The sequence below is a fragment of the Eurosta solidaginis genome, chromosome 1 (assembly GCF_040869045.1).
Source record: "Eurosta solidaginis isolate ZX-2024a chromosome 1, ASM4086904v1, whole genome shotgun sequence".
Classification (NCBI taxonomy): domain Eukaryota; kingdom Metazoa; phylum Arthropoda; class Insecta; order Diptera; family Tephritidae; genus Eurosta; species Eurosta solidaginis.
In genome coordinates this window covers 32,726,047-32,741,484 of record NC_090319.1, presented here as the reverse complement: position 1 = coordinate 32,741,484, position 15,438 = coordinate 32,726,047, and the positions used below count along the sequence as shown (strand labels likewise).

Here is a 15,438-nt window from a genome sequence, read left to right as displayed (position 1 = left end):
GTTATTACTTTTTATTGCTTTTGTAGCAACATGCACATTTATATATATATATATTTTATTGATGACATTACAAAGCTGTGCTGCCACATAAACAACAAAAAAAAAAACAAATATAAATATTACCTTACCACCTTTCAGCTAATAAATAAAAAGGAAAATATGTATTTTTACTACTCATTTTGAAAACTTGAAATATAAAAGTTGAAAATAACCCTACCGCCACGGTTATACCACACACCCGGTCTTGGCATAGCGTAGCCCAGGGTTATATCTTATAAGCGCGGCCGTAGGCCGCCTATGCAGATAGGTGTTCTACGCAGAATTACTGTGCATGGCGCATCAGATGAAAGGTATTTTTATAAGTTATTGTTCGATTCTGCACTTGTTCCGTTTTTTAGATGTGGCAGCACAGATTTGTAATTTCATAAAATATATATACGTACACACATATAAAAGTTGTATAGAAATTTGCAAACTTTAACAACAAATAACTTTTAATTATAAGTTTGCGCACTTTAAAATATATATATTTGTGATCGGGAGAACTCCCTCTTTCATTTGATACCAAGTTAAACCCCGACCTCGGGGGGTGCTAAACTAAATCGCTGCCAAAAGATGTACCTCAATAGTGTTTTATCTAATTGGAAGCACAAAATAAAAGAGAGACGTAAAATTGGACAGAAACTAATCTAGTCCCCAGGGTTGGAACATTTGTAAACACGTAGATTATCTTTTGATGGTTTATCGTAGATAAGACAATATGATGTATATTGGAACGATTTTCCGTCATCCCTTGTCAAATTTGGTTTTGAGACAAACCGGTTTCGGCGTTGTGCCATCATCAGTGTCGATTTTCGTTCTGATCTGTTGTTGTCATTTGTCCTGTATTTATAGTTCGTAGGTATATGAGCAGGTATTGTCAAATTGATGCTTGTGTATATTTAGTTATGTGTATGTGTTGTGTGTTCGTTCAGAACCGAGGGTGGTTTACTAATCGATTTGTGTGGCTGACTGGGGTAGGTAGAAATCTGTGATTTTAGTCGTTTGACCTTCTTTGTCGGTTTTTTGTTTTGGTGTGTTAATTGTTTTGTGTTTATTTGTTGTTGTGCGTTCGTCTGTTGTACCTGTGTGATTAAGTTGTTTCCTGTAAACAAGTTTTAAAGGCTCGAATATTGTGTCAGAAATGGTGTTTATCTGTTCGTTTATTATTCTACCGTCGAATGTTTTCTGTTTGTAGATTTCCATGTTTTCGAGTACGTTAAGACGTCGGCCCTTTTCTTGTATGTGAAGAACCCTAACTGTTTTATTGATGTTTGCTGGGGAACATTCATTCTCGACCATGTGATTCGCGAAGTTAGACTCGGGTATAATGTTTGGATTCCGTATTTTTTTGTTGTAATCTCTAATATGTTCTCTGAACCTCGTTCTTATTTGCCGTCCTGTTTGTCCTATGTAACTATGCTGGCATCCGCAGGTAAGCTTGTATACGCCGTGGCTGCTAAACGGATCCTCTGAGTTAATGTTAGTTCTTAGTTTTCGCCCTAGATTGTTCGATGTTTTGAATGCTGTGTTAATGTTGTATTTTTTAAAGAAATTTGCCAATTTATATGTTGCTTTTCCAGTATATGTCATAGTCGTCCAGCTATTATTTTCTTTTTCATTATTTCTTTTTGGTTCTCCATTTGTCCTTCTGAGCTTATCTACTAGTGCTTTTTTATATCCGTTGTTTGCAGCGATATTATATATGACCTCAAGTTCTCTCTTATATGCCTCTCGTGTAAGAGGTGTTCTTTCAAGTCTATGTACCAAGTGCCTTAATGCTGCATTTTTATGATGTTGAGGGTGATTTGAGGTATTGTGTATTATTGTGTCGGTGGCCGTTGACTTTCTATATATGTCATAGTTAAATCTTTTGGCTTCTTTATCAATATTTATCGTGAGGTCTAGATAGTTGATTCCTCCGTCTTTTTCGGTTTCCATTGTAAATTTTATATTGCCGTGCTGTTTGTTGAGGTACTCCAGTACGAGCTCTTCGTTATTAGTAGTTAAAACGCATATTATGTCATCCACGTATCTAGCATAAAATGACACGCCTAATTTGGAATTCAGCTCCTGTATGTACTTTTCTTCCAGATTTTGCATGAACACTTCCATAAGAATTGCTGATGTGGGGCTTCCCATTCCAAGACCGTTTGTTTGTCTATATATTTTATTGTTGAATTTAAAATAGTTTTGACGTAAAGTGGTTCTTAGCGTATTTGTGATTTGCATACTTTTCACTTTGTTTTTTGTGTTGTGAACTATTGTTGAGCTAACTATGTCCAAAGTCTCCGATAGTGGTATAGATGGGTATAGATCTTTTATGTCAAAAGATACCAATTTGCTGTTTCTTGTTAGCTCTACGGTCTCGAGTCTCTCTATTAGTTCTGTTGTGTTAGCTATTGCATATTCGTTCCTTAGCTCCAGAGTGTCTATCAATATCGTTTTTAAATATTTGGACAGTTTGTAACATGGTGCCGATTTAAAATTAATGATGGGCCTCATTGGCGTGTCCGGCTTGTGGATTTTTGGTAGCGCAACCAGTGGAGGAGCCGAAGGGTTCATTTGGACCAATCTATGTGCCATGTTAGAATCTACTATATTTGTTGCATTTTTTATAGCAGCTTTGATTTGTTTTTGGTATTCATCTGTGGGATCCTCTCTCATTCTACGACATTTCATTTCCTCTATGAGATCCTCGGTTTTGGATATATATTGCTCTTTTTCGATTAGCACAGTGGTGTTTCCTTTGTCCGCTTTCGTTGTGACAATATTGTTTTTCCTTAGTTTATGCCGTAGATTCTTTATTGTTTTCTCCTCTGTATTCGGTTTTTGTCGTTCCTGTGCTTTCACCTCCTTTCTTATGATTTCCCTGCACATGTGTCTTGCGTGCTCCTGTTCTTCCTGTGGTATCAATGATATTGCGATCTCCGCATCTACAATCGCTTGCTCCGTTTTCCTTACTGTATTCTGGTCCATGATATTGTGCTTCAGGCCCTTTTCGAGAAGTTGTGCCTCTTCCTTGGTAATGGCCACTGTTGTGAGGTTAACGAACTTGTCATGAAACTGGTGAGTGTTTTGGTTTTGGTTACCCTCTCGTCGTCCTGCCAGCTTGTCCAATTTTCGGTTCAGCGACCTGTATTTTTGTTGTAGTTCCTGATCAACCTCTGTCTTAATGCGGTCGAAGCATTCCATTAATACAGTCGTAGGTAGTTGTTCTGCCAATCTTAAATGGATAGATAATAACTCGGCATTTATCTCATCCTTCTTCGAGTATAAGCTTTCCAACTCATATTTTAAAAAATCCTTTTCCGCTTTTCTAACTGTTTTCCTGCTAGATTTGGTATTTGCCTTTATTGTTATTTTTGCGAATTTCGGAGTAACATTCAATTCCAGGCATTGTTTGTTGAACCAAATGCTCGCCTTTGCTTTATATATTTTCAGTAGGCGTCGCTTGTAAATTGTTAGTAGTCCGTTCGCGTTCAAGTTAAAAGCCTGACAAGCAATAACTGACTTATCATCTATCCAAACAAGATAAATAAGACAATATGTAAACGGGGTCTAAGGTTATGTTATTTATATTTTGCTTCTTTTCGACGTTCCTTGCTGTTCCGTTACTTGTCTGACATTCGTGCATGGTTCAATTAACAGCTGTTTTATTGTCACTTCCCCCAGCAATTAATGAAAAAAAAAAACATAAAAATGATATAACCGAAATTAATGAATATAAAATTATACGCGAAAACAAATACAAATCAGCGAAAAAGTGCAAAATATTCGCGAATCTTGCAATGTACAATAGACATTATAATTTGATGATGCGTGGCATATTTTCAAAGAATGGCACCAAATATTTTAGTACCAGTTCATCATTGTTAAGCGACAACTATTACGAAGCACTTGGAATAGGCAAGAGTTCTACGCAGGGTGAGATAAAATCAGCATACTATAAACTATCGATGCAATATCATCCTGATAAAAACAAAGGTTGTGAAATATCAGCCAAAAAATTTCGACAAATTACGCAGGCATATGAAGTATTAGGCAACTACCGCCTCAGGAGGCTATATGACAAAGGTGAGATGAAATTCATTTTCTAACGGTTGCATACGATGTTCACAAGCTCATAAATTTTATAGGCATTGTACATACACCAGGACCCGCATATGCGCAACAAGAAGTATATGAGGAGGAAGCAGATGATCCTGAGACAAAATTTTATAAATCACGATTTAAGAAATCTAAAGTTGCAACTGAAGAGGGGCGTACGCCCATATATGATTTTGATGAGTGGTCTCGCTCACATTATGGGCAATCATTTCAAAGACGACAAGATGGTAAAGCCAAATATAACCGAAAACAAGAATTAAGAACACAACATGAATATGAGAAGCAAACTGAGATATTGCTCTTTGGTATGATGGGTGTTGCAATGCTTATGCTGGCATTTTTCTATACAGACTCTTCTCTGGATACACCAAAACAACGCACGACACATGCCGCAGCAGAAAGTGCTGAAGCCAACTCGAAAACGTCATCATCAAGCACTAAAACGTAGTTCTAACCAAAGTATATAGCAAAGTGTAGATAATTTATTTTTTGTTTTTTTTTTTGTTTATTGGATGCAAAGTGCTAACGCTTTTAAAAATTTTATGTACATAGAAAATTTATGAAGTAAACTCTTTGTTTTTGCCTAGAAATATGTATAAAACAACATATTAAACTAATCTATTAGTGAAGTTCCGCCGTTTCTTGAACTAAAATTTGCCACTGCGTTTACGACCCGTATATTTTGTGTCTGGTCTTGTATCATGACCCTGTCGCCGTCTACGCTCCTTTTTAGCCAAAATCCAGTCGCGAGATTTTTTCATCGGCTTACCACGCGCCTCACGACACACGTCACGCTTTTTTATATAACTAGCACGTTTTTCATCCTCTTCTGAACCTAGAGGCAGAAAAGAACAAATATATTCAAATGGCATGTTTAAATAATCGATTTCAAGTTAATATACCAACCTAATGCTTTTGGCAGCGTCGCTGTACCACCAGTCATTAAAACTAGGAAATATTTTTTCGCTTTCGTTGAATTGGGATAATCAACTACTAGACCACCGTAAAAACCCGCTTTCATAGCCTGTGATGTCACCATTTCAATTTGATCAGCATTTTCAGGATAAAATTGAAATACGGCACGCGCAGTACGTGTCAAGCATGAAAATAATGTTGAAAAAAATTTATACAATCGTTTATGTGGATTATGCGAACTTTTGTCAGCATTGCACAACCATTGTAATGCAGATATTGATATTGCGCCGTCGAATGTTCCCGGCCTGAATGGCATACCGTCTCCCATATCGGCCAACATCAAGTCTCCGTTAACCTCGCGTTCAACAGCTATATCCAGCATTGATTTGGATATGTCGACACCAATCCATAAATGATCATTGTCTTCCAATACACTACCAGAGAGACCAGAGCCACAACCAATATCTAGTATGAGGGATTTTTCATCTTCGTCTATTGTAAGTAATTCATAGGCGCGTTCAGCCATTTCGCTTTGGATTTCGATGATGCGAGTGCTGTGTATGACAGAAAGGAAAATATATTTCAATTAGACAGACGACTTGGAGTAGTGTAGTGTAAAATAATTGGGTTCTCAAGTTGACACTATATCCGATCTGAGCCGCGGTAAGATTCGAATTGGTATACGAGCTAGGCTCGCTAGTTAGCTTGTTATTGCAGTTTCAACAGGGGTGGACCAGAGTGATTGGTGTTAGACGCGTTCGTTCCACACTGCAATGGTTGATGTCATGGTGGGGGGATTCAAGGGGTTGTGTAGCGCAATATATAGCTTCTCCAACCCAATTGTCAACCTCACCTTCGAGCGGCGAATCCCGTTTCACTAACAGACGAGGCTCTGGCGACCCCAAGCTCCTCATGGAACTTGGGGGTGGGGAGGGAGGGATGGCCTGAAGGTTCAATGTGGCCATATAAATCGTTCCCGAGATGGTCGGGCCAGCACCTTAATGGTGCTGTGTTACCGGAGCGTATCGGATCTGTATCCGACAAAGGACCATCACATCGATAACTCCCCAAAGCCTTCGGGGAGCAACCTAATCGCTACAACAACAACAACAACATGTCATGGTGGGACACATTGCAAGCAGGGCATACATTTTATGTGTCGCGGTTGATTCTGGATAGGTAAGAGTTAAACCTGGTACGGTATCCAGATCGAAATCGAGCTCGAGTGATGCGCGCCTCCCTAGGGAGAGTGCGTTCCTCTTCTGCGAGTTCTGTGTATATTTATATATATCTAGGTGGATATCACTGAGGACCTGTGTGTGTGTTTTTTTTTCCTTCATGCGGCTGTGCTATGTGAGATGACTTCTTAAGCCCCTGGGATGTGTGGCCACTTCAACAATCAGATGCTGTTGTAATTCTAAAGGTTTCTGGGAAAAAACTGGAAACATTTTATTTTATTATATAGCTCGTCAATGTGTGGGCCGGGACCTGTGGCCATTGTGATGCAGTCATCGGCGTAGGATACAATGGTGACTCCTGGTGGCGAAGGTAGCTTCGATATGTAGAAATTAAATAAAAGCCAGGATACGGTACCACCCTGTGGCACCCCTTATTTAATTCCACTGGGTTTAGATTTTACGTTCATGAACAGATAACTGACAGATAACTTTCGGTCCACCTTTGGAGACATGGAGGAAGGGAGGACTCGTCCAAGTCTTGCAGTAACGTGCCGTGGTTGACTCTATCAAAAGCTTTTGATATGTCTAGCGCTAGGTGTACTATGCTGTGGTAGTGTTTTTTTTTCAATCCGCAATTTATCTGCGTGTTGATGGCGTTTATAGCAGTGGTAGTGCTATGTTGTTTTCGAAAGTCATGCTGATGATTACTTACTTACTTACTTAATTGGCGCGTAACCGTCTTAACGGTTATGGCCGTCCAACAAGGCGCGCCAGTCGCTCCGCCAACTGGCGCCAATTGGTCACACCAAGGGAGTTTAAATCGTTTTCCACCTGGTCCTTCCAACGGAGTGGGGGCCGCCCTCTACCTCTGCTTCCATAGGCGGGTTCCGATAGAAACACTTTCTTGGCCGGAGCATCATCTTTCATTCGCATAACATGGCCTAGCCAGCTCAGCCGCTGCGTTTTAATTCGCTGGACTATGTTGATGTCTGCGTATAGCTCGTACAGCTCATCATTAAATCTTCTTCGGTACTCGCCATCGCCAACGCGTAGAGGCCCATAAATCTTTCGAAGAACTTTTCTCTCGAACACTTCCAAAGCCGCTTCATCTGCTGTTGTCTAAGTCCATGCTTCTGCCCCATATAGCAGGACGGGTACGATAAGTGACTTGTAGAGTATGATTTTCGTTCGCCGAGAGAGGACTTTACTTTTCAATTGCCTAACTAGTCCAAAGTAGCATTTATTGGCAAGATTGATTCTTCGCTGGATTTAAGTGCTGATGTTATTGCTAGTGTTGATGCTGGTTCCCAAATAAACGAAGTCTTTTACTATTTCGAAATTATGGCTGCCAACAGTAGCGTAGTTGCCAAGGCGCAAATGCGCTGACTCTTTGCTCCATGACAGCAGGTACTTCGTTTTGTCCTCATTCACCATCAAACCCATCTTTACCGCTTCGGTTTCCAGTTTGGAGTAAGCAGAACTAACAGCACGGGTGTTTAGGCCGATGATATCAATGTCATCAGCATATGCCAGTAATTGCACGCTTTTATAGTACTTATATTGTTCCAGTGCGGTTAAGTTCTGCAGCTAGTATAATTTTCTCCAGCATCAAATTAAAGAAATCGCACGATAGGGGTCACCCTGTCTGAAACCTCGTTTAGTTTCGAACGGCTCGGAGAGGTCCTTCCCAATTCTGCCTGAGCTGATGGTGTTGCTCAACGTCATTTTGCACAGCCGTATAAGTTTTGCGGGGAAACCAAATTCAGCCATAGCGGCATATAGGCAGCTCCTTTTCGTACTGTCGAAGGCGGCTTTAAAGTCGACGAAGAGGTGATGTGTGTCGATTCTCTTTTCATGGGTTTTTTCCAAGATTTGGCGCATTGTGAAAATCTGGTCGATTGTAGATTTACCAGGTCTGAAGCCGCACTGATAAGGTCCAATCAGCCGGTTCACGGTGGGCTTCAATCTTTCGCACAATACACTTGAAAGGACCTTATATGCGATATTAAGAAGGCTGATTCCACGATAGTTGGTGCATTTTGCAGTATCCCCCTTCTTGTGGGCTGGGCAAAGAACACTTAGATTCCAACCATGCTGATGATTGGCAAGACGCAAATTTGCAGTGAAATAGGGAAGCAGGATGGCTTCTAATGTTTGGGCTACTGGCGATAGTGTGACGGGGGAATCGCGTGCCACACAAACCTCGTCAAAGTAGATGCGTCGACCAACACATCAACAGACGACGAAAATACATTCAATAAGGAAATTTGCATTTTTAAAAATAACACAGAAACTAGAAGACCACCAAAGGCCGCAAGGGAGATCACACCATCATATGAGGAGAGATATAGGAAGTACCTCGAAACGCGAGAAAGGATTTTCGCAGAAAGTATAGTGATGGGTCGCAGAGGAGTTTCACGGAGAATACAAAAAGCAAGGCAACGATTTCGTCAACGAAAACTTCTACGACAAAAAGTCGTGGCCTCCGTCAAAAAAATAAGTAAGTCAGACCCGCGTGTCTACGCGGATATAGAAATCATGGGCTTCCAAACACGAGGTTTGCTGGACACTGGCGCATCAGTCTGTATTTTCGGAAGAGGGTGTAGGGAATTCGTTGACAAAATAGGTGTGCCGATTGAAAGATATGTGTCCTCTGTCAAAACAGCTGGCGCCCGGAGGCACAACGTTTTAGGAAAAATTACTACTTTTGTAAAATTTAACCAATTAGAACAAAAAGTTACATTCTTTTTATGCCCGTACCTAGAGCAAAATATCTACATGGGAATAGATTTTTGGCGTACTTTTCAGTTAGCGCCGGAAGTGGTGGCTGCAGATGAAATTGATTTAAATAAATTAGAACAGGAAATGGTTTCAGAGGAAGACAAAATTGAACGGCGCGTTTTACATAGCCTAACAACGGAACAGAAACAGCGCTTAGAAGAAGTTGTTAGCGGTTTCAGAACTTTTGAGAAACACGGGTTAGGACGTACCAATTTAGAGAAACATACAATTAAGCTGGTTGATGAAGCGGTACCCGTAAAAGAGCGGCATTATCCTCTGTCACCGGCAATGCAGGCAATTGTGTATGAGGAGGTGGACAAAATGTTAGAGTTGGGAGTGATAGAAGTGACAGCCCTTGGAGTAACAGAACGACAGTTGTGAGCAAACCGGGCAAGAATCGTTTTTGCTTGGATGCACGTAAACTAAACGCCGTAACCGTGAAGGATGTGTACCCCTTACAAAATATCGAGGGCATCATTAGCCGTATCGACGACACCCACTTTATAAGCAGTGTCGACTTAAAATTTACCTTCTGGCAAATTGAGTTAGACGACAGTAGCAAGCCATATACCGCCTTTACAGTGCCCGGTCGTCCTCTCTACCAATTCGTCACCATGCCATTCGGGTTATGTAACGCTGCCCAAAGGTTATGCCGACTCATGGACCGGGTTATACCACAAAAGTTGAAATCGAATGTTTTCATTTATTTGGATGATTTACTAATCATCGCGCCAGATTTCGATTCGCATTTGCGAATCTTAAAAGAAGTCGTAACTTGCTTAAAAGACGCAAATTTAACAATTGGATGGAACAAGTCTAAATTTTGGTTTAAGGAGTTACCTTATCTTGGCTTCATAGTAGGAGGAGGGATGTTGAAAACAGACCCGGAAAAGATTAAGGCCATACAAAATATCCCTGTTCCCAAAACAGTTAAACAAGTTCGTAGTTTTCTAGGCACGGCCGGATGGTATAGGCGGTTTATAAAAGATTTCGCCACCATGGCAGCGCCGCTAACCGACTCTTTGAAAAAGGGAAGAAAATTTGAGATGTCAGACGAAGCAATAGAAACATTCAATGGTTTAAATAGAGCCCTGACAAGCGCTCCGGTTCTGAAACATCCGGATTTTTCCAATTGGTGAAAAACCAATCGCGTATTTTTCTCAAAAATTCAATGAATGTCAGCGAAAGTACAGCACCACAGAAAAGGAATGCCTTGCAGCAGTAATGGCAGTCAAGAAATTTCGTCCTTATATCGATCTGATGCCATTTACAGTGGTGACAGATCACGCCAGTTTAAAATGGTTGATGTCTTTAAAAGATCTAAATGGCAGATTAGCTAGGTGGTCTCTACAATTGCAAGCGTTTGATTTTGAGATCGAGCACCGTAAAGGATCGGAGAATATTGTCGCCGATACTCTATCACGCTGTATAGAGGAAATAACGAACTCACCAATAGCTAATATAGACACCACGGAGTTTGAATCAGAAGGGTATTTAGAACTAATTACGAAGATTGAAAGCAATAATCAGCGGCTTCAGGACTTGAAGGTAGAGGATGGGATGGTTTTTAAGAAATTTTTACCAAAGGACATTGAACTTGAGGAAAATGAATGGAAGCTTTGGGTCCCTGAAGCACTGACGTCAACTATCATAGAGAACGCCCACTGTCCAGAGATAGCTGCACATGGGGGTATGGCAAAAACACTACATCGCATACGGAGGCTGTATTACTGGCGTAATATAGTGGTGCAGGTTCGGAACTTCGTGAGGGAATGTCAAACCTGCAAAGAATCGAAACCATCTAACGCGATTTTAAAACCAGGGATTGGGAAAGAGGTGGTTACTGTCCGCCCTTTTCAGAAGATTTATATAGATTTTTTGGGGAAGTATCCTAGATCAAAGCGCGGGTATTGTTTCATTTTTATTGTAGTCGATCATTTTTCGAAATTTATTTTTTTGAAAGCGATGCGTGAAGCAACCGCCGGTAATGTGGTTAAGTTTATAACCGAAGAGATTTTTCACAAATTTGGTGTTCCGGAAATCATACATTCAGATAACGGAAAACAATTCGTATCGAAACAATTCTCGGAATTGTTAGAATCATATGGTGTCATACACCTAAACACAGCCTATTATGCGCCGCAGTCGAATGCTGCTGAACGCGCGAATCAATCGGTACTAGCCGCCATTAGATCATATCTCGAAAATGATCATAGGGACTGGGATTTGTACCTTACTGAAATAGAGTGCTCCCTGCGCAGCGCTGTACATTCGGCCACGGGAGTTTCACCATATTTTGCCCTGTTCGGACAGAACATGTTTACCAATGGTGCAGACTACGCATTGGCGAAGAAATTGGATTGCCTATCGGACAACGAATTGTTCATTTTAGATCCTAGCGATAAAATGAGACTAATGCGCGAGAAAATAAAAGAAAAGCTACACGAGTCGTATGAATCAAACGCGGCACGATACAATACCAGAGTCCGCGAAACACGATTTACCCCCGGGCAAGAAGTCTACAAACGCAATTTTATCCTAAGCGATTTCAAACAGAATATAAACGCGAAATTCTGTCGAAAATTTACGAAATGTCGCGTTACTAAGGCTTTGGGTAATAACATGTACCTACTCGAAACCTTGGCAGGAAAGAGTCTAGGGGCATGGCATGCGAAGGACATTAAACACTAATAACCCGATGATAAATAACTTAATACTAATTAGCTTAACACTAAAGGAATTAATACTACATAACTTAGTGTTAAATAACTTAAAACTACATAATTTTATACTCCATAACTTAATACTATATTGCCGCTTGGTGACCTGAAAATAACACAAAACGTAATTACCTTTACACAAAGATATTCCATTACTTGCGTGAATACCACCCCATCGATGAGGGTCAAGTCGACGGGGAAGGGCATCGCCAAAAAGCGAGCGGTCCAAGGAAGGGTGGGCTTCTTGTGGGGTGAGGTGAGAGAGGAAATGATCAATATGATTGTGACATCCGCCCTGCATCAAGGTGGAAAAAGGGTTCAGAACCGCGACTCCATGTACTGAGCTAGCTGGGGCAATTCCACCTTGATCGCGCAAAGGGGCGGATCCACAAATGTACGTTTACGTGACAATAGAAGAGATATCGGGCGATAAGATTCTCCTATGTAAGCTTGTTTCCTAGACTTTGGTAGCGGAAACACCCTGGCCATTTTCCATTTTGCGGGGATAACGAAGATGGACAAGTACAGGTTGAAGACATGCGCTAGATATTTAAATATCTCTTTGACAAGTTTTTTAAGCATCGGTATAACTATACCGTTTGCGTCTACTGGTTTAGCATGTCGGGTATACCCCTACTCCTCAACTCAAAAATGTTGGGTGTGAAGAGATATTTGCAAAAAAAAATCTGAACATAAGTGTTTTGCGCGGATATAGTTTTGTCTCCAAACCAGTGTTGGACCCACCCAGGGTCATTTTTTATAAGCGCGGCCGAAGGCCGCCACTGCAGAAAGGTGCTCTGCACAAAAATATCATGGATCCCACCCCTGGTTTCGGAGCACTCCGGGGTAATTTTTCCGGTTTTCGTTAATATTTTTTGAACGAGCTAAACTTTTTATTTTCCGCATTCGGATTGTTGTTGTCGAGGTCAATACTCGTCTTTTGACACCCCGCTCGGTATTTTTGGTCGCGTATTAGCAGTGTCATGCTGTCGTATAGGATTACCCTGAAGCTAGGTCCTGCATTTGGGCAAAGTTATTTAACACTTACTTTGTTGAATACTTTTTGGCTTCATCATCGTTGTAAAACTGCAAATAGATACGGAAAAGAGGTTATTACATGGCACAATAAATATTTATAAAGAACTTTCTTACGATTTCCGGTGGAGCGGAATGCTCAGGCCGTCTTGACATCTCTTTGAGGTGCTTTAAATGCAGGATTAAATCCAAATATTTCTCCTAATACTCCTTCAAAAGTTTGTTTTTGTTTGTTTTTATTTATAAGACTACGTGCACGTGGTATACAAATGACAAATTTATTTTCCGGCAAAGTCGTTTGTTTTGGTTTTCCTTTTTTATCTCGATTTTTCATTCTCTGTCAGCTGTTTATAATGGGTACGTTCAGTGTTGTTATGCAAGTTTTGTTTTGATTTCTCTGCGGTATATTTTTTTATTTTTTCTTTTTTCAATATTTAGAAAATTTTGGTGAAATACGTCGAAGTTGTCTGCTTGGAACAAAAAAATGGCATTTGCCTTGCGAGCTTTTCTACAAAGGTAAGTCAATTATCAACAAATAGTGAGTGATGTTAGCCTTAGGAGACACGGTTGACGCTAAGCTGCAAAGCAACACAGGCAGGTATGCCTGCCTTTCGTAGGAGGCTACTGAAATACCTAAATGATCGAGGGGCTGTGTAGCGCAACCCCTTCAAGAGGTTGCCAGCGCAATTTATAGCTTCTCCAACCCAATTGCAAACCTCTCCTACCCGCAGTGAATCAACTGCTCCCAAGTCCAGTTATGGTGTGCAAACATCTTGTCTGAGCCCCGCGTCTCTGAGAATATCTCGATCGATAACGAGACAATCGTTGACAAAACTTCAAAACCCAAAACCTGGCGAATGCTTGCATCACTGGGGACATGAGTACATGCTCGACAACAGCGTTTGAGCAAACCTTGGTTTGAAACCACTATACTACATAACATGGATAACTTCATATAGAAGAATCCGATTTCTCACAAGTGATCATAAACCCCTCAAATATCAATTTAAGAACTTTATGAGAAATTGGAACAAGTGATGTGTGCCGAATTATTAAGATATTCAAACCTATCCTGGATTGCAAAACGGCTTACGCTGTTTGGGCTCGCTGCGTCAAGACTAGATCTAAGTATTAACTATATCGTCCCACCCTGCTCATCTGCTGTCTTTAGTACATGTAAGTGAACCATTGGATAACACTCCCCGAAGCCTTCGGAGAGTAACCTTATCTTAGAGAGAATTATGCTGAGGTCACACATATTTAACTCAGCCATATAAACAGTCTCTATACATAATCACTAAGCTTTTTTAACAAGTCAAGCCAAGCTCTGGCAAACCAGAATTCAGCTAGGAAAACGCTTAGTTTCCTTAGACTTCCTTTAGAGGATTCTGATGATAATTCTTTAAGTAGCTAGCCCAAATATTGTTACAACTTCAACGTTGGGTAGTTAAGAAAGCGTTTGTTTGGAAACGTAGATAAAAAGGTTCCGCCCTTTAAAGATAATGAATAAAATTTTGTAAAAACGATGTTAGATGTTTACAGATTTCTAGGGTTTTGCCAACTTTCCTCAGATGTGGAAGGCTTAAGGATTGCAGATGATAAGTGAATTTCGTGCGCATATTGCTAAGGGTGCGAGGCTAAAAAGTGGTAGAAGGCAACCAACAAGATATAATAGCAACAGTTATAAAGCAAATAAACCTTTATCGATAATAATGATTCAAAGAAAAAAACGTTAGAAGGCAAATCGGCTGTAGGAAGAATAATTTTCGAAGGCTAAGTTAAAAATGCAGTACAAGAGCGTCTGTTCTCAATATATTTACTGCTCAGATAAACGGTTTTTGAACCACAAACTAACCATGGTATTTATCTACCAATAACTCTTTTTTAAGGCAATTACCTGTTATACCACGATGCAGTGCATCAATCTGTCGTCAACATTTCGCCACAAATGCAAACGATTCAAGCATAGTCGCCGCCACAGCATCAGCGGATCTCAAACTTAATACAATCGAGCCAAAGTTAATTGTAAGTGATTCGTGTGTTAAAAGGCTACGTGAAATCTGTGATGGTGGGCGTTCTTTCTTACGCATAACTGTGGAAGGAGGCGGTTGTTCAGGATTTCAATATAAATTCGATTTGGATACCAAATTAAATCAGGATGATGTGATTTTCGGTGAAGAAGATGCCAAAGTCGTCATAGATAACATCTCTTTGGAATATTGCGCTGGTGCCACCATCGACTATCATACAGAATTGATAAGAGCGGGTTTTCGAATGTTAGCTAATCCACAAGCGGAGCAAGGTTGTTCCTGTGGTGCTTCGTTTTCGATCAAATTAGATTGAATCAATGAAAATAAAAGGTTAGACTATTGTTCACATAAATTATATATGATTAGTAGAAGTATTCATTTATATAGTTAATGATATTTAAAAAATAATAAAATTTATTTCATTATTGTGTTAAAATGTATCACTAAATTTACTCTAAAACAAGCAATGAGTAGGTAACCGTCTACAAGAAATCAAATCTCGAACGAAAACCAAAAATCGATCGAACCGGAATCAAACGCTAGACTAGATTTAAACTGTAGGCGAGTCCGGAACTGAAACCGAAATCGGATGGAATCTGGAACCGAAGCCGATAATGAAACAATAACCAA

General features: G+C 40.3%; 3 protein-coding genes across 3 annotated transcripts; 2 read left to right on the top strand and 1 right to left on the bottom strand.

Annotated features, from left to right (window-relative positions):
* The first annotated feature begins 3,681 nt into the window (after positions 1-3,681).
* LOC137251069 (dnaJ homolog subfamily C member 30, mitochondrial) lies at positions 3,682-4,778 on the top strand. Its single transcript, XM_067785024.1, has 2 exons — positions 3,682-4,116; positions 4,179-4,778. The coding sequence occupies exons 1-2, from the start codon at positions 3,831-3,833 to the stop codon at positions 4,595-4,597; spliced, it is 705 nt and encodes a 234-aa protein (XP_067641125.1). The 5' UTR covers positions 3,682-3,830; the 3' UTR covers positions 4,598-4,778.
* On the bottom strand, positions 4,631-13,108 carry LOC137251073 (18S rRNA (guanine-N(7))-methyltransferase). Its single transcript, XM_067785038.1, has 4 exons — positions 12,896-13,108; positions 12,792-12,829; positions 5,056-5,618; positions 4,631-4,984 (listed from the first exon to the last, which is right to left on the bottom strand). Exons 1-4 carry the CDS (start codon positions 12,932-12,934, stop codon positions 4,797-4,799), a joined length of 828 nt encoding a protein of 275 aa, XP_067641139.1. The 5' UTR covers positions 12,935-13,108; the 3' UTR covers positions 4,631-4,796.
* A 27-nt stretch (positions 13,109-13,135) lies between these two features.
* Positions 13,136-15,244, top strand: LOC137251078 (iron-sulfur cluster assembly 2 homolog, mitochondrial). Its single transcript, XM_067785051.1, has 2 exons — positions 13,136-13,294; positions 14,668-15,244. The coding sequence occupies exons 1-2, from the start codon at positions 13,263-13,265 to the stop codon at positions 15,119-15,121; spliced, it is 486 nt and encodes a 161-aa protein (XP_067641152.1). The 5' UTR covers positions 13,136-13,262; the 3' UTR covers positions 15,122-15,244.
* The last annotated feature ends 194 nt before the right edge of the window (positions 15,245-15,438 follow it).

Excerpts from the sequence above, each read along its gene's own strand:
- LOC137251073 (XM_067785038.1), bottom strand. The coding sequence starts at position 12,934 with ATGTCAAGACGGCCTGAGCATTCCGCTCCACCGGAAATC. Across the intron at positions 12,830-12,895 it reads ATTCCGCTCCACCGGAAATC|TTTTACAACGATGATGAAGC; the intron begins GTAAGAAAGTTC and ends ATCTATTTGCAG. Across the intron at positions 4,985-5,055 it reads GACGCTGCCAAAAGCATTAG|GTTCAGAAGAGGATGAAAAA; the intron begins GTTGGTATATTA and ends TTCTGCCTCTAG.
- LOC137251069 (XM_067785024.1), top strand. The coding sequence starts at position 3,831 with ATGTACAATAGACATTATAATTTGATGATGCGTGGCATATTTTCAAAG. Across the intron at positions 4,117-4,178 it reads CAGGAGGCTATATGACAAAG|GCATTGTACATACACCAGGA; the intron begins GTGAGATGAAAT and ends TAAATTTTATAG.
- LOC137251078 (XM_067785051.1), top strand. The coding sequence starts at position 13,263 with ATGGCATTTGCCTTGCGAGCTTTTCTACAAAG. Across the intron at positions 13,295-14,667 it reads TTGCGAGCTTTTCTACAAAG|GCAATTACCTGTTATACCAC; the intron begins GTAAGTCAATTA and ends CTCTTTTTTAAG.